An 18,811-nucleotide genomic window follows, 5' to 3' on the forward strand; every position below is an offset into this window, starting at 1 on the left:
AGCCCATTCGTGACCAGCAGCCTAATTTATTATTATGATGAGGAAAAATGACAAAGAACATGTTCTAAAATTTTGTTTAGTTATACATATCAGATAAACATCTAACAGTACTCAACTTTTTTAATGATGTATGTTTTTCATACTTTATTTCACAGTCAAATTTCAATAGAAATTTCGATTGTTTTGTTTAAAAGCAGTTAAGCAAGGCAAGGCAAGTTTATTTATATAACACCTTTCATACACTGCAGTCATTCAAAGTGCTTCACAAATGAAAAAATACAGAGATAATTCAAATTGAAATGTAAAAAGTAAAGGAGAATGGGAATTAAAACATGTTTAAACAGTAGATTTTAAAAGAGAAGAAATCAACTTTTATAGTAGTCCTGTGTGTCCAAAAGACAGAATTTAATAAGATAAATGAAGAGATAAAACTCACTTTTTAGTCATTTGATTTGAATGATTTCTTCAGATTTGTGCTCAGGCAAGCTCACAGAACATATATAACAAAAGACATGTAGATACATAAAAACATTAACATTGTTGTAACATTATAACACCATTAACATCATTTCATAACAGTTAGTAACTGTAACAAAAGTCAAACAGAACGAAAAAAAAGGCTAAATTAACAATAAAAATAATGAAACAAATACTAGGCATAAACTAGATAAACTAAGATGTGATTACAGCATATAAAAATGGACCAAATCATGAACAAAATTTTGCTTGAGTAAAATATGCATTCAGTCATTCATGCACATCTCATAAATCTTTGGCAAAACAGTTTTTTAGAGCTCAGACTACAAATGCTGTCATTAAACTTTTGCAAAACTTTTATACTTTATTTTAAAAACCAACATGAAAACAACCTGAATATTAGTTTGCTGGATCACATATACTATATTTAATGTAAAATCCCAATTCCAGAAAAGTTGGGACGCTGTGTAAAATGTAATTAAATGTAAATAAAAACCGAATGCAATGATTTGCAAATTTCATAGACCCACATTTAATTCACAATAGCACATAGAACACATATCAGATGTTGAAAGTGAGACATTTTACCATTTCATGAAAAACTTGATGGCAGCAACGCATCTCAAAAAAGTTGGGACAAGGGCAACAAAAGGCTGGAAAAGTAAGTGGTACTAATAAAAAAAACAGCTGGAAGAACCAATTTGCAACAAACTCACATGACTGGGTATGAAAAGAGCATTTTAGAGAGGCCGAGTCTCTCAGAAGCAAAGATGGGCAGAGGTTCACCAAACTGCGAAAAACTGCATCTAAAAATTGTAGAACAATTTCAGAAAAATGTTCCTCAGTGTAAAATTGCGAAGACTGGATATCCCACCATCTACGGTACATAATATCATCAAAAGATTCAGAGAATCTGGAGAAAAGCCTGTACGCAAGGGACAAGGCCGACGGTCAATATTGAGTGCTTGTGATCTTCGGGCCCTCAGGTGGCACTGCATTAAAAACAGGCATGATTCTGTACTGGAAATCACTGCATGGGCTCAGGAACACTTCCTGAAATTGTTGTTGGTAAACACCGTGCGATCCACAAATGCAAGTTAAAGCTGTATCATGCAAAGAAGAAGCCATATGTCAACAGGATTCAGAAACACCGCCGTCTTCTCTGGGCCAAAATAGATAGATAGATACTTTATTGATCCCGAAGGAAATTGATAGTGCCTTTTGGACAGAGGCAAAATGGAAAACTGTTCTGTGGTCAGATTAATCAAAATTTGAAATTCCTTGTGGAAACCGTGGACGCCGTGTCCTGCAGACTCAAGAGGAGAGGGACCATCCAGCTTGTTATCAGCACACAGTTCAAAAGCCTGCATCTGTGATGGTATGGGGTTACATTAGTGCCTATGGTGTGGGCAGCTTACACATCTGGAAAGGCACTATCAATGCTGAACACTATATAAAGGTTTTAGAACAACATATGCTCCCATTCAGACAGCGTCTAATTCAGGGAAGGTCTTGCATATTTCAGCAAGACAACACTAAACCTGCAGTCCAGACTTTCCACCAATAGAAAACATCTGGCACATCACTTTATTTGTTCCTATGTAGCAAAGACACGCCATTCTGTTTAATAATGTATTTTATATATGCTACATTTACATAAAAAAGTGTTTTCAGAACTGAAATTTCATTAAACTCCACACAAAATTAGACAGCAGAAAAAGTGGACACATATATGTTGACAATGGGCCTCATTCACCAGTATCTTCCTAAGTTTTTTCTCAAATTTGTTTTTAAGAAAGGTCCACATCAGATGTTCTTAAACCGCAGAACTGTTCACACCTTTGTGCTCTTGAGTGTGTGTAGATTCTGTTCTTACCTAAGAACAAATCCCAAATAAGAAAACATTGGTAAATGTCAGAATCTTCGTGAAAACTGTGAGTTTTACGAAGAAAGTTCTTCTTAAGAATAGTTGGTTAATGAGACCCAATGTCTTTAGCTTTACTCAGCTGAGGGTTATAATTGACAATCTACAATAAACAAGCAATCCTTTAGTGTTTATCATGTCTGACAATAAATTTAGCCTATGATATCAAAAATAAAGGCTCTTAAACCCTTATAGAAGCTGAACTCACAATTTTTTTGTCTACTGAAAGTCGACCCATTTTTCCACAAATCTGGGCTATAAACTATAAACAGATGGCGTCTCTTCAGTGATCTGCTCTGTAAAAATTATTTTTAGAGAAAAATACGTCTAAGAGCATCTAAGATTTTTGGCTTTCAGCAGTAAATTGTAAGCATATAGCAATATGTATGATCATAAAACACGTTCTGTTAATTTGAGAGGAGCTTTAAAAATAAATAAATAAATAAATAAATAAAAAATTTACAGTTATTTCATGCAGTTACTAAATAATTTGCCTTACGATTTGGTCATGTAAATTCAGATGGACAAACCAAAATATACCCTGGTCAATAATCTGAGGCTGTAAAAATGTTTGTTGACTGCTCAGTGGTTACACAGGAAACATTACGGGCTGAGAAATAATGCTAACAGAACAACTGCAGAAGTAGTATTTGAACAGTGTTGTACACATAGTTTTGGTAGTACAGTAAATTATTGTTATAAACCCTTTTTCCCCACATTATGCTATTCTATCTACTATGAATTCTTGTGTAGGCTGAGGCAGTTTAACAAGTTGTGCTAAAAAGATGATACTGTAACCTACATCCTGGTGAAGAGTTCAGGAGAGTTTAAAGGGTTTCAGAGAAGTTCAAAGCCTATTCAGTGCAAGAAAGAATGCCTTTTTTTCTGAGTCTGTCTGGAACAACCTGACAAAACAAGCAGTTCTCCTAAACAACAAGGTGAAAAACCTCCACACGTGTTCACATCATATTCATGTGTAAAGAGCTCAGTGCTGATAAAGGGGTCCAGATATACCTCTACATGTTAGCACATTAACAGCATTAAAAAAAAAAAACAAAACAAAGATCCCACCATTTCTAGTATGGTAAGAGACATACAAAGATGTTGTACAGACAGAACCAGTTGTGAAACTTTACTTCATTTTGAAAATGAAACTACTCTACATTCCATACACTCATAAAATGAAGTTGCCAGCATGGTTCTTTGTGTCATTCAATAGAAGAACCACCTTTGATTCCCTAAAGAACCTTTAAACGGATGAACCATGTTTATACATGAGGTGTGATTCATCTTTTTAAAGTTTAGGAACCTCCACATTAGGTAAAGTTTCTATACCAAGTAAAGGATTTTACTAGAACTGTACATCCAAACCATTTAGCAACTTTTTTATAAAGTATAGGTGATGAGTGATACATATATGGCATCACTGTGTTCATTTAGTGTCATTTGAACTTTCTGTGGTCCATCAGATACTTGTGTTGTTGTTGGTTGTTCCCCCAGTGGACGATTTATATCTTTGCAGCTCATTGCTGAAGCTGAAAATAATTCTGCCTTGAGCCTTTTAAGCCTTGAATAAAAACATTTGATTTTTCAGCTGTGTATAGACCAAAATATCTAGAATTTCAGATATTTCAGACATTAATGAGTTCGAAATTCGATTTGCAGGTTCGTTCCTCCTACAAAAAAAACAGTAGCAAATGCAGATTAACCATTGACTTCACCAGCTTGAGTCATTCTGATAAAACTTATTCTGGAGCAAGTATCAGTTAAAGGTTTTTCCTGGAAACATACATTGAAGCCAATGTAGCCATTTAGACAGGGACAGATCTACAGGCTGGCAAGCAGTGGCAGAATCAGGTCTCAGAATATGGTCTGGTCATCATCTAAGTAACAATAAAGAATAAACACAATCAGTTTAAACTAATAACAACACATAATGTATCGTCCATATTTAATACATTTTTCAAACACAGCGCAGATTGGAAAAAGTATGTGAACCCCTTGGCTAATGACTTCAACAAAAGCTAACTGGAGTCAAGAGCTAGCAAACCTGGACACCCACACACACAATCTAAATCGCTTATCCTTCTGGGTCACTGGAGCCTATCCCTGCTGTCATGGGGCAGAAGGCAAGATACACCCTGGACAGGTCGCCAGTCCATCACAGGGCAGACAGACAGACATACACATTCACACCTAGGGGCAATGTAGCATGTCCAATTAGCCTGACTACATGTCTTTGGACTGGGGGAGGAAACCAACACAGACACGGGGAGAACATGCAAACTCCACACAGAGAGGCCCCTGGTCACCTGGCCGGGAATCGAACCCAGGCCCTTCTTGCTGTGAGGCGACTGCGCTACCCACTGCGCCACCGTGCTGGCCCCAAACCCAGCCTCCAGTCAGTGAAATGAGATTGGAAGTGTGGCTTAGAGCTACTTTGACTTACAAAAACCTCTTAAATATTTGGATTTGCTGTTCACAAGAAGCATCTGCTGATATGAACCATGCCTCGCAAAAGAGATCTCAGAGGACCTACAATCAATAATTGTTGATTACCACAAAGCTAAAAAGGGTTACAAAGTCATCTCAAAGAGTTTAGGTATTCATCAGTCCACAGATGATTTAATACTGTCTGCTGTCCCTAGAAGTGGGTGCCCAGCCAAGACCTCTCTGAAAGCACAACACAGAAACCTTAATAAGGTAAAAAGGAACCCTAGAGTAACAGTTAAAGACTTGTCAACAGAGATGCTGTGGCTAAGAGCTGCTCACACCAGACAGCTGAAGAGTATGGCTGAGCTGAAGCAGTGCTGTAAGGTCCAATACTCCTTGAATGTTGTGCGGGTTTGATCCACAGCTACTGGAAGCACTTGCTTGAAGTTATTGCTGCCAAAGGGGGTTCAACAAGTCATTAAATCAAAGGGTTCAGTTACTTTTTCCCCCAGCCCTGAGTGTTCAATTGATGTGCACAATGAAAACATGAAAGATTGTAATTATGTGTGTTTGTCTATACTTGTGACTTGGATGAAGAACAGCTCACATTTTATGACCAATTAATGCAGAAAACTAGGAGATTCTGAAGGGTTTGCACACTTTTTCTTGCCACTGTAAACTGGAGTTGCATTTGTTTATTAGATAATGATCATAATTGTTGTGAACCACAGTTAAAATGACCTCAATGCATGATTCAGAAAAAGGCAGTGCAGTTTAATGAGTGATTCCATTTTGAATAGCAAATTTCCACTGCTTTGAAACTTACACTGAGCCTATAGATTTGTTTTTCTTTCTCATATAGCCTTAGTATGAATATAGTCTGTGTAATATTGCATATAACATCTGACTTATTACAATTGTGAATATGGTTTAGTAATATATTCAGTGCAGTAGAATCTACCAAGGTGTACAAAGTAGTTTTCCAAACACGGTTGATTAGATCCAATATTATACATGCTTACACATACATGACATCTCTGTGTGGTGTAACTTCAACTTTCTCTATGATACCAAATGACCTGTGCTTGTTGTGATGTCTTGGTTGTCTCTTGCTGCCCCTACTAGACATTTAACATTTTTGCAAAGCACTGAAAATGATTCTTCAACCTCTTCTGAAACATCATTTGATTTTCCAGCTGTCTAAATCGAAACTTTATTCACAGAGATAATCGAAGCAGTATATCGTCTCTTTATAGCAGAGTGTCCTTCATAGCATTTTGTCTGTAGTAACTGGTCTTATGGCCATGGGCATGCAAACTGAACCTTAAAAACAGACATACACTCACTCAGCACTTTATTAGGAACACCTCCTTGTTTCCCCACTCTTTGTCCATTTTATCAGCTCCACTTACTATATAGGTTCACGTTGTAGTTCTACAGTTACAGACTGTAGTTCATCTGTTTCTCTGCATACTTTGTTAGCCCCCTTTCACCTTGTTCTTTAATAGTCCGGTCTAGGCCTGGACGATGTCTAGAAACAATTGGCACAATATTTACTAGTTAAAAAATCATGATTATTGATAATATTGCCCCACTGACCCCAAAACAAATACATGCTGTTCATGGCAGCTTTGTTCTACTTTCTGTTCTATTTTAGTTTATATGCTTTTTTTAACATTAACTCTTTTATATACTTTTAAAATCTGTAATAAATCTCATGTATTAAATAATATGATACTGACTATCCCAACATCTTTTGATATCTTCATCACCTGCCATTATAATAAACGTTGCAGAAAACACATGCATTCATGAGCTTCTGCTGCAGATTTTCGGCAAATTGTGTCGTAATAGTGCTCCCTGCTGGAGAAACCTGCAGGTTGTTTCCAAAGCTCTGCTCACATGCTTTCCACATTAACATGGTGACCAGTGAGTGGACACAGTGTTTAAAAAGTTTTTTGTGTAGAGTATAGAGTAAACCTGTGTTCTGTGAGTTTTCTCTGTAGAGTAAACCTGTGTTCTGTGAGTTTTTCTGTGTAGAGTGAAACCTGTGTTCTGTGAGTTTTCTCTGTGTAGAGTGAACCTGTGTTCTGTGAGTTTTCTCTGTGTAGAGTGAACCTGTGTTCTGTGAGTTTTCTGTGTAGAGAGAACCTGTGTTCTGTGAGTTTTCTGTGTAGAGTGAACCTGTGTTCTGTGAGTTTTCTCTGTAGAGTGAACCTGTGTTCTGTGAGTTTTCTGTGTAGAGTGAACCTGTGTTCTGTGAGTTATTTGTGTAGAGTGAATCTGTGTTGAGTGAGATTTCTGTCTATATCTCTACAACCTGTGTTCAGTGCAGAGTCAGCCTGTGTTCCCGTGAGCTTTCTTTGTGGAGTGAGTACTGTGCACTGTGGATATTTATATTGAATTTGAATTTAACATTAATATTCTTTGTTGTTCTTCTAGGTAAGTACTAGTTCTGCCAAGACAAGTTTACACTGTCGACAGGAATATATCGAGTAACATGGGGATTTTCATTTGTCCACTCACTGAACTTCAATTACATTTATTTTCTGGAAACTTGAATTCTTTGAGTAAAATATCAGTTTATTTTTTTAAAACAAGTGAACTTGCTAAAAACTGTTGTAAAGTATAGGCTACAATTCTGATTTACAGCATAGTGCATGCCAGTGTACTTGACCTTTAAAATGAATCTGATTCAGACTTAATCTAGAACTTGCAGTTCAAGATTGCGGTCTGCATCCTGACATTACATGAGATATGTAACAAAAATACGACTATAGGACAAAAATACAAGAAAAATAATTATTTAATTACATTCTTATTATAGCCTCACTTACGTATTCTTCCTACATAACCTTCTTTTTAATTGGTATTACTTACATCAACTTCAGACATTAACTTCAAGATATCAATCATGTTTATGTGGTCAAAGGATTAAAATAGCAGGTGTGTATTTCCATTGTATTCGTGTAGGAAAGAGATATTTTTGAAAAATGTCACAACATGAAAGTTTTCATGCAGAGAATGTACTGAAACATAAATAATGTATATATTTATTTTAAAGTGGAAAAACAAAATCAGCATTACAGTTAGTTTAGGAATAGAAAATAAAACCATCTTCTTGACTGACACTTATTTTAAACTTCTTTGTGCAACATCAGAGACACAGTAACAACATTGACTTGCCAGGGACCTACTAGATCATTTCAATCAGCCAGACCTTGCTGGCCTTATGTAAACAAGACTTTGACCAGTTTAACTTGCATTGCGACAGGTTTTAATGTTATAAGAAGTTGGAAGGAGTTCTAAGGAACATAGATTTGGCCTAGATAGAATTTCAGAAGGAAGCTGATTTTCAGAATGAATCTGTCATGTTTTGACTATGATGATCAGAATGTATCTGTCACGTTGTGATCATGACTAACAACCAGGGAGGAACTGGACGTTGGCACATTCCCTCTGCTGGATCAGATCATACCTGCAAAAAAGATAATCAGTGGTGAGATCACAAAGATAATAAATATAAAGTTCATAAGCCTTTCAGGCAAAAGGTCACTGAGACCAGCTGGTCTTTATTCCACTTTATATATATATAGACCTTAAAAGGACTAATGTACTTCATTATTATTATCACACTTTATTACTATATCTAATGCATTCAAAATGTACACACACGTTAGCTCTGTAAGCATGGTGTTGCCATATGGCAACAGTGACATCTTACATTTTTTGTCTGTCTACCATGTAAAAGATTTTTTCTTTTCCTTATGGCATGCTTTTTGAGGGAGGTTACAATTTCTTTTTCATTAATAAAACCATCGTAGATTTTATTAATTTATATTAAACCAATAAAATATTATTGTTGCCACGTGGCAACATCATGTAACAGTGGAACTACAACCTGCAATGCATACAATAGGAGTGAAGGAAGAAATGAAGTGGACTTGATGGTTTTATTAGTATAATTATTTTCATACTCCTTTCTGTGTTCTTAAAACATTTATGCATATTTGGCTGTTATGCATGTGTTGTTTTCATACCTGTATGATAAATCTGGCTGTGTTCATTGGCAGTATATTAGTTTACTCCCACTGTATGTGTTGTAGATTACAGTTCTACAGTCATACACTGTTGCCATATGGCAACAAAATGCAAAGAACGCCATAAAATATCTCTCTGTTAATTATGCCATTTTTAATTGGAAAACCATAAAACAGTTTTCCAAGTGCATTTCATAATCTATACAGTGAAGGGTTGAATATATTATGTTCAAATTTTGTAGTCTTGGAACAATATTTTTGGTTCTTTGGCATAGTTCATTTTATACATTAGACTGTTATGAATGAATATCAGGTTCAGATATCGTTTTTTTACTTACATCTTCTTGATGAGCTTATTAGCCTCTGTACGAACATTGCCATTTGCCATCCTGTAGAGATATAAAGCAAGTTATTATTTGATTTGATTAAAATAAGCAATTATTATGGATCTCCGCAGATTTTTCACAAATTCTGCATGTTTCAGTCATTAAGATTTCAAAGCAAAGTCATTCGAAATTGTTCGCAGTGGAGGAGATAAGAACCAGAAGTCTGAAGTGTCTAATTCCTCTAAAAGCTACCTTACATGAATCGTGGAATGGTTATGATAGCATTGCCTGCTGCTGACACTGTTTCACGAGATAAGGTTGCAGCCTAAAAGGTGCCCATCAATGGTGGAGGGGTACATACAGGATAATGTAAGTAAATAATACCCGAAGAAAACGTATTTTTCCAGATTAACCACTATTTTACCATCATCAACTTTACATATAAAACACAGAAGATGTGTAGATTCACTGGTGGTTTTTGATAGTAAATAAAATGGCTATATTGCTATATGTGTTGTGGACATCGTGACCCCTGGTTTCCACCAAAACCAGTCTAAAGAAATCTTTAAAGTCACTAGAAGTCACTAAGTCTACAGTGCACCATTTCACGTTAAACCAAAAAACGTACATCTCAGACATTGAATCATGCAGAAATGTAAAACAATCAGCGGAATTCTCCTTAAAGAAACGTATGATAGAAGTAAGTAGGCCTGTGGCATCAAGACAAATCATATTTTGTCACACATCCTTTGCATATATACACACATAGTTTTAATGCAATGTTGAGTTTTTTGTGAAATTCACTGTTGTTTACTTACACATTGTTAATGATGGTCCCGACACAGGCAATGTCATCAGTGATGTCGTCATCAATCAGCCCTTTAAAGAGAGATTACATTTTAAATAAGGTAAAGATGCCCTTACTTCATTCGTTCACAGCCCTTTCTCAAAGAAACAATTGCAATCCTAAAGGTATAGCAAAGTAAATTAAAGTAAAATGACTGCTACAAAAAGAGGAGAAACTAGAGGCACCATAAACAAATGTACTCACTATCGCAGCTCAGTCCGCAAAGATTGAGTGAAGGCTTGCTGCCTGACACGCAAGCGACGCGGTCTGCCAACTGGAACAACCCGTAGAGCGTCCACACCCCATCACTGTGCTGCTCGAGTTCTTCGTGGCTTGTTTCACCTCTGGGCTTGTTTGACCTGGGCTTGCGATCACCATGTTCATGATTGCGGTCATGGTCATGGTCATGTTGTTCTTGGTTCACTTTGGAATTGTTGGAACTGGGACCTGGTAGAGAAGAATTAGATGCAGGAGGCTGGAAAGAGGGAAAAGGCTTGGGGGATCTTTCTCTTTCCTTGAGGGACCTTGGCTTGCGACCACCGGCACCAGGCCGACCACCATCACCAGGCCGACCACCAGCACCAGGATGACCACCATCACCAGGACGACCACCAGCACCAGGACGACCACCAGCACCAGGAGTAACACCGGCACCAGGAGTAACGCCAGCACCAGGAGTGGAGTTGGACATAGAGGGGGCCATAGATGAACCAGGACGAGAGATGTCAGTGTGGTTGCCTACGGAGTCATCTTCTTGAGAGTCATCATGGTGTGGACGAGGGTGAAAAGGCTTGAGGGGTCCTTGTGCATGCCTGGGCTTGCGGCCACCAGCACCAGGAGAACCACCAGCAACAGGACGATCACCAGGATGACCACCAGCACCAGGAGAAGAGTTAGACACAGGGGGTGCCAAAGATGGCTTGAAGGATCCTTGTGCATGCCTGGGCTTGCGGCCACCAGCACCAGGACGACCACCAGCACCAGGACGACCACCATCACCAGGACGACCACCAGCACCAGGGGTAACACCAGCACCAGGAGTGGAGTTGGACACAGAGGGGGCCAAAGATGAATCAGGACGAGAGATGTCAGTGTGGTTGCCTATGGAGTCATCTTCTTGAGAGTCATCATGGTGTGGACGAGGGTGAAAAGGTTTGAGGGGTCCTTGTGCATGCCTGGGCTTACGGCCACCAGCACCAGGACGACCACCAGCACCAGGATGACCACCTTCACCAGAATGACCACCAGCACCCGGACGACCACCAGCACCAGGAGTAACACCGGCACCAGGAGTAACGCCAGCACCAGGAGTGGAGTTGGACATAGAGGGAGCCATAGATGAACCAGGACGAGAGATGTCAGTGTGGTTGCCTACTGAGTCATCTTCTTGAGAGTCATCATGGTGTGGACGAGGGCGAAAAGGCTTGAGGGGTCCTTGTGCATGCCTGGGCTTGCGGCCACCAGCACCAGGAGAACCACCAGCAACAGGACGATCACCAGGACGACCACCAGCACCAGGAGAAGAGTTAGACACAGGGGGTGCCAAAGATGGCTTGAAGGATCCTTGTGCATGCCTGGGCTTGCGGCCACCCTCACCAGGGCGGCCACCAGCACCAGGACGACCACCATCACCAGGACGACCACCAGCACCAGGAGAACCACTAGCGCCAGGAGCAGATTTAGACACAGGGGGTGCCAAAGATGGTTTGAAGGGTCCTTGTGCATGCCTGGGCTTACGGCCACCATCACCAGGACGGCCACCAGCACCAGGACGACCACCATCACCAGGACGGCCACCAGCACCAGGACGGCCACTGGCACCAGGACGACCACCATCACCAGGATGACCACCAGCATCAGGGCGACCACCAGCACTTGGAGAAGAGTTAGACACAGGGGGTGGCAAAGATGGAGCAGGGATTTGGTTGACTGCGCTGGTGTTGAGGCCAGAAGTCAACTCTGCATGGCACACAACTTTAAAAGAAGAAAAAAAAATGTTAATCCTTACTTTGTTGCCATCCATTTTCATCATTTATCCAGCACTGTTCATAAAGTAATGAAGGCTTTTGTTTCTTGCAGTGCTGTACATGTAGATATAGACAGGCAACCAGTGAATAATGAATAGTGAATCAGCCAAGGCAGATGTCGATTTAGCCTTTGATAGGATTTTTTTACATTGTTGTACTACAGTGTTATTGTCCTGTAATTGTGCTTATGCTTTCCCCCTAGCCTTTTTGAGCACCACCTATTGCAACTTATTTTCAGTTTTTTAGGTTTTAGTGCTAACATCTTGTTATGTTTGTCATGCATTTCAGTACACATTTTTTATTTTAAATCTAATATTTATTTGTTTGATATGAGATAGTTATAAGGAATGAACAAGGACAACGTCAGGAAGAACCATTTCTATTCTGTCCACCCCAACAATGCATGCTTTGCTGAGTACTTTTTAAAGGTACACACTGTACTTTTAGCAAAAAGGGTTCTGTATTGTACCAAGAAAACGGTTCTTTGGTTTCTTGTAACAACCTGTTTGGTGCTGTATAGGACCAATATAAAAGGCCCTTTAAAGAACCATATACAACAGGTTTTCTAACATTGAGAAGGAACATTTAACCACGCAAAGAAGTAGTAGCAGTAGTATAATGGAACACTTTTTGGTGCCATATAGAACAATTTTTAGAAAGATCATAAACCACCATATAGAAGACATTCGTGAAGAAAAAACATTTAACCAGGATTGAAATGGTTCTTTGAGTTGTCACAGTTCTATATATAACCATTGCCTTAACTAAAGAATCTTTGAAGAACGCCTTTTTAAGGGCGTAGCAGTAACTCACTCTTGGCCACCTCGCTGATGCGGTCCGGCACGGTTGCATTCAGGGTCAGGTTCAGTCGTTGCTGCAGATCACATTTGTTCAGGACCAGCCCCTCAGTCAGACTGGGAGCCAGTAACACCACCACCAACACCGCCAACATTTCCACTCCAACACGAACCTGCATGCTGTGTACGATTGTATCTCCTCTGTAAATTCTGCAGGTACTGTGTGAGTTACCTGGAATATAAAGCTCTAGCATCCCGCCCTCTCATGTTTCTCCACACCTTTCAGCCCTCCTACATTCCTACCTGCACTACCACTTCTGCTTCTGCTGAGTCACTAGGATCAAGGAAATCAGGCTTGTAGTATGTATAGAATGCAAAAGATCTATAGATTGGGCTTGTGTTATTTTTCACCTGCCAGACTAGTGTCTTGTAAAAGCGGTTCTGCATCATGTTTTAAAAAACTTGGCTTGGTGTCAAGATTATTGCTTTTTCTGTTCTCTCGCTGCTTTTCAGTGCAGCCAATAGATGGGTTATAGGATGCCATTCTAAAAATAAAGAGTGTTTGAAAGCTACAATAAACCTAGACTGAAAAAAGTAAAGAAGAAAAGACGTTTTAAAAGGTCTTTATTGCTGCTTTTTTTCAGAGAAGAGAGTAGATGTTTTCCATTCATTACAAAAGATCCCTGAACTATTTTTAGACTACTTTCACGAACAAGATGTGAGAGTTTATGGGACAGCAAACTGGAACCTGTTCTGTGATTATAGGTAGAGTGTTCCAAGCTGCACATAACTAAAAAGCAAAAGGCTGCTAACAGTAATACTATACGCCACTGTAAGTTGTAATTATGGGTGCCCAGCACCACATTAGTGTAGAGATGGCTTACATTTTTAATAATAAAGGTGCCAAAAAGGGTTCTGTAGAGTGCTGGTTCTCAAACTGGTCCTCAAGGCTCACAGACAGTCCACTTTTGTTCTGTCCCAACTCGCAGCACATAGGGATAAAGCATATATCTGAACCGTAACAGATTCAATAATTGCTTAAGTAAATCAGGTTGCCTTATTTAAACAGGATAGTTATGCAGGGCTGTTTATCATTATAGAAGTGCCTTTTTTGATCATTTCATTTATAATTTGGACAATGTGTGTCTACATATTTAGCTAGCTCTCCAGCTGGGTCTACAGTATAATAACTGACTGTTATTAGCATAAGAACAAATCTATCAGACACTAACATGATTTCTACTAAAACACAACTTCACACAAATGTGAGAGCGTAAAAATATGAGCTAAAAACAGTTATTTAGAATCATCTGTAGAGTCAAGCAAAATGGACATTTTCTGTAAAAATAACAGCAAAAAAATCTTGTTCTCTAGCTGCTATACTGGTGAATAAATGTAAAGGTATGTTTATTTGCCAATGTAATGTTAGTGCTATTGGAGTGTTTTAGCAAATATGCTGTGTATGAAGTTATACAGGGTGTCCAAAAAAAATTTGACATCATATGAGATGAGGTGAATATCTAAGTAACTACATGTTCTGGGCAAACGAAATTAAATAGGCTTCATGTTGAACAATACAAGATTTATTTACCAAAATTTGAACAAGGAATTCAGAGGGATGTAGATTTTATAACCGATTTCACAGCTTCACAAATGTAATATCTTCTGATACTGGTGGTCGTCCAGACCCCTTTGCGCTGCACAGACAGCCTTCCTCTTTGAATTTTTTGTGCCGTGTCCAAATCTGCTTTCCAGTTGGTGCATTTTTTATTGAATTTTCTCTAAAATGCACGCTGCACACTCTTGTTTTGACTGTGTTTGAGCATATTCTAACACACAAAATGCCTTTTCACTTCACTTCAACCTGAAAAAAAAAAAACATTAAAAATTAAACTTGGTTAGTTTTTACAAATTTTGTTAAAATTTGAGTTCATTTGAGGGAGAATTGGCTGTTATTAGACTACGAAATGATGTCAATTTTTTGGGACACCCTGTCTAATTTAACTTTTAAGTGATAATTCTAAAAATAGCAATTGACACATCAAAATATTATTTTAGGTTACATTCTGGTGCACTTATTGGTCTTGTACTAGTGTGTCCTCACCTGGAACAGTTCAAAACACTGATAATACATACAGTTATATACTTAAAATACTAATAAATAGTAGTTAAGGCTGCTTATACAGCATGATAAGGGAAACATTCTAAGTCATGCAGCATCTCTTAGCTTAGGAACTGAAGTTTGTTAGGCTCTATCCTTCTCTTTTTCAGTCTGTTTGGTCTAAAATAAAATGATAAAGCTCCAAAGTGAGAAATGTGACCAATCACAAAACAGTTCAGAGCTGTCACCAGAGCAACAGAATGCAATTAAACACAAAAAATTGATTAGTAACTAAGTGTTTGATGACTAAAATGAAACTGAGTAGGTTACTAGATTACAGATATTGAGAACTATGCCTTGATGATTTCATTTCCAGCCAAAACAATCATTAAGTAGGAGTTGTTAATTTTTCAGGAGATATTTCTGATGCATCAGGAAGAGAAAAGTCAAAAGGAAATAACTGAAACATAAACAGGAGTTAAAATGAGGTTAACAATGATTAAAAACATTAAAAAGTGGAACTCCAACCAACCATCTGCAAGGCCTGCCAGACCACCAAAACTGTCCCCATCAGATAAACAGCACTTAAATCTTTCATCTTTGAGAGAGAGGAGAAAATCAAGCTCCACTCTGGATTCAGATCTGAAAACATCCACAGGAGTTTCTGTCCATCCTTCCACCGTGAGACACTCAGCACTATGAGTCTGAAAGGATGTGTAGCTGTTAAGAAGCTTTTACTGAGAAAAGGAGACAGACAGAAAAGAAGAAATCAAAGAAAGAGTTTCTGGTGTTTCTCCGAACAATGGACTGACCACCCCAGAGTCCAGACATCTCTGAATGGGTCATGAGATACAACCAACTTCTAAGACTGAACTTTGGAGGTGTGAAAAATATCCCTGCAGATTTCGCAGAAAAACTGCAAGTGAGTCTCCTGAAAAGAATAGAATGTGTAATGAAGGCAAAAGGAGTGAACACAACAAATACTGAAAATATGATATTATGTTTAGTTGTTAAGGTTATGTGTAATTAACATATTTTCCATATTTTCCATTGTGATTCTTATCTTGGATGTGCAGTACTACGAAAAACACAATTTGGTATAGAATCTTTATATTATGCGGATGTTCTTTACATTTTTACACTTTAAAATCACAAGTTTGTTACATCCTAAAGCTTATTATTCTGTAACTACATGAACTACAGTGCAAACTGACTGAGCTATTCTTCAGTTGTAATGGTGTGTAGTAGACGTTTGGACCCACTGGCATCTCCTGGAAATTTAAGGGGTTTACAAAGGTTCTTCACACTTGCACATCTCATTTACAAAAGTATTTATTAATAGAACTATTCACTGACAAGTTGTTCAGGGAATGAAAATTGGTTCCTCTTCAGAATTGCTGCGAAAGAACTCTTATTGGCACCTTTTCAAAAGTCAAAAATACCGAACACTGCTAAACATAAATACACACTGAACGCACAGAAAAGGTCACAAAAGACAGCATCTGTGTTGTGAGATAGATGCAAATATTTGCACAGTGTGCAAATCTGCAGAAAGTAGTGCAGTGTATACTCAGTCAACATGCAGCACATGACAACTGGAGCATAGTTTTAGGGAAATGCGGTGATGCAAAATAGCTGGGACAGATGCAAATAGCTCACACATCTCTCAGTCCATCTTTGAGCCTCATCTTTGTGTGACTGTGGGCAAGTCCACAAAATTCAGATAAGACACTATGATGGGCTTACAGAATTCAAAACTAAAAGCCACCATTTGCAGCTATGGTGGTGGTGTGTTAGTGTGTGTTGTGCTGGTCTGAGTGGATCAGACACAGCAGAGCTGCTGGAGTTTTTAAACACCGTGTCCACTCACTGTCCACTCTATTAGACACTCCTACCTTGTCAGTCCACCTTGTAAATGTATAGTCAAAAACAATAGCTCATCTGCTGCTGTTTAGTTTGTGTTGGTCATCCTCTAGTCCTTCAGCAGTGGTCATAGGACGCTGCCCACAGGACGCTGTTGGCTGGATATTTTTGGTTGGTGGACTATTCTCAGTCCAGCAGTGCCACTGACATGCTTAAACTACAAGAAAACTCTCTCCATGAGATGTTTCAGTCTGGCTTTAGACCCTTTCACAGTACTGAAACAGCATTAACTAGAGTAGTAAATGATCTCCTTGTGTCTCTCGATGGTGGCCATGTTTGCATACTAGTCCTTCTAGATCTCAGCACAGCATTTAATACTATCGACCACAATATCCTCCTTGATAGGCTGGAAAATCTGGTTGGTATTAAAGGACAGGCTTTGTCCTGGTTCCGATCCTATCTAACTGACCGTTATCAATTTGTCAGTGTGAACAGTAAACACTCTGATCGTACACTAGTACAGTATGGTGTCCCCCAAGGATCAATGCTCAGACCGCTGCTTTTCTCCCTGTACAGGCAACCTCTTGGTAACATAATTTGCAGGTTCGGCATTAGCTTTCATTGCTATGCGGACGACGCGTAGTTCTACATATCTGGTAAACCAAATGAGGCTCTGGATCTAGATAAACTTGAAGCATGTGTTAAAATATCAAACGCTGGACGACCAACAATTTCCTTCTTCTTAATCCTAACAAAACTGAGGTCCTACTACTTGGACCCAAAGCAGAGAGATCTCAACTCTCCAAATTTGAGCTAAGTTTAGATGGCCACATGGTCATTCCAAGCACCACTGTAAAAAATCGAGGCTTGGACCCGGATTTATCTGCAAAGCTGCTTTGTGACAACACCTGTTGTAAAATGCGCTATAGAAATAAACTTTGACTTGACTTGACTTAAAAACTCCAGCAGCACTGCTGTGTCTGATCCACTCAGACCAGCAGTGACACACAATAATACACCACCACCACATCAGTGCTGATAATGATGCACCACCCAAATAACACCTGCTCTGTGGTGGTCCTGTGGGGGTCCTGACCACTGAAGAACAGGGTAAAAGGGGGCTAACAAAGTATGCAGAGAAACAGATGGACTACAGTCTATAACTGTAGAACTACAAAGTGCACCTATATAGTAAGTGGAGCTGCTAAAATGGACAATGAGCGCAGAAACAAGGAGAGGGTTTTAATGAAGTGGCCGGTCAGTGTAGTGTATGTGCATGTGTATATATATACACAAATAATTTAGAATCATAGATCAGCCAGCAGTCATTTGAAACTAATTAATTAAACTGATACGTTTAATAATCTGAACACACTGTGTTAAAGTGAGATAACAGTGAGTAAAAATAACACAAAATGTGAAAATGTGAAAAATACTGTGTGTTGTTTTATTTACAGTTAATCAGTATATTAGTGGGGCGTGTAGAAGTCGTGCACTTTTTGTTTGCTTTATGTTGAAATGTTTGTTTAGATAATCACATTCAGAACATTCTTCAATTGTCATTCCAAAGTTACATAACATTTCCTCTTACAGTTGATTGGCTGGTTCTTTGCTATGTTTGAATGATGTAACCGATCCTTCTATTTTTAACAATTTTCCAACCGTTGTCTGATGCTTTGGCAGATAAATTTTAAATTTTTGGATTTTTCAGAACGTTTGGCATCCAAGACGGCAGACGTCCAGTCCATGAGTCTTCTGATTAATTTGAGTTCAAGTCATGTCACCGATGACATCACAGTGGCGTGACTGCACAGACTCATGCTGTACCTGAAGTTAGATTGTTTCCAATATTGTGTGAACCTGAAGCTTTACGTTAAAGGTCTCATGTCTAGTCATTTGGCAAAGTCATCTGTTGGTGTACCATTACAGAAGAATCATACAGGAAAGTCTGAATTCTGCTGTTAATCCCACGCAAG

At 38.7% G+C, this 18,811-nt stretch overlaps 1 protein-coding gene across 1 annotated transcript; it reads right to left on the reverse strand.

Annotated features, from left to right (window-relative positions):
• Positions 1-7,864: 7,864 nt before the first annotated feature.
• LOC118798350 (collagen alpha-1(I) chain-like) lies at positions 7,865-13,140 on the reverse strand. Its single transcript, XM_036557781.1, has 5 exons — positions 12,888-13,140; positions 10,252-12,021; positions 10,019-10,079; positions 9,213-9,263; positions 7,865-8,312 (listed from the first exon to the last, which is right to left on the reverse strand). Exons 1-5 carry the CDS (start codon positions 13,123-13,125, stop codon positions 8,255-8,257), a joined length of 2,178 nt encoding a protein of 725 aa, XP_036413674.1. The 5' UTR covers positions 13,126-13,140; the 3' UTR covers positions 7,865-8,254.
• Between the last annotated feature and the right edge of the window lie 5,671 nt (positions 13,141-18,811).

Source organism: Colossoma macropomum, unplaced genomic scaffold, assembly GCF_904425465.1.
Source record: "Colossoma macropomum unplaced genomic scaffold, Colossoma_macropomum, whole genome shotgun sequence".
NCBI classification, from domain to species: Eukaryota; Metazoa; Chordata; class Actinopteri; order Characiformes; family Serrasalmidae; genus Colossoma; species Colossoma macropomum.

Coding starts and splice junctions, on each gene's coding strand:
- LOC118798350 (XM_036557781.1), bottom strand. CDS start 13,125: ATGCTAGAGCTTTATATTCCAGGTAACTCACACAGTACCTGCAGAATT. Junction 10,080..10,251: donor TTGCGGACTGAGCTGCGATA/GTGAGTACATTT, acceptor CTCTCTTTAAAG/GGCTGATTGATGACGACATC. Junction 9,264..10,018: donor GGGACCATCATTAACAATGT/GTAAGTAAACAA, acceptor ATATCTCTACAG/GATGGCAAATGGCAATGTTC.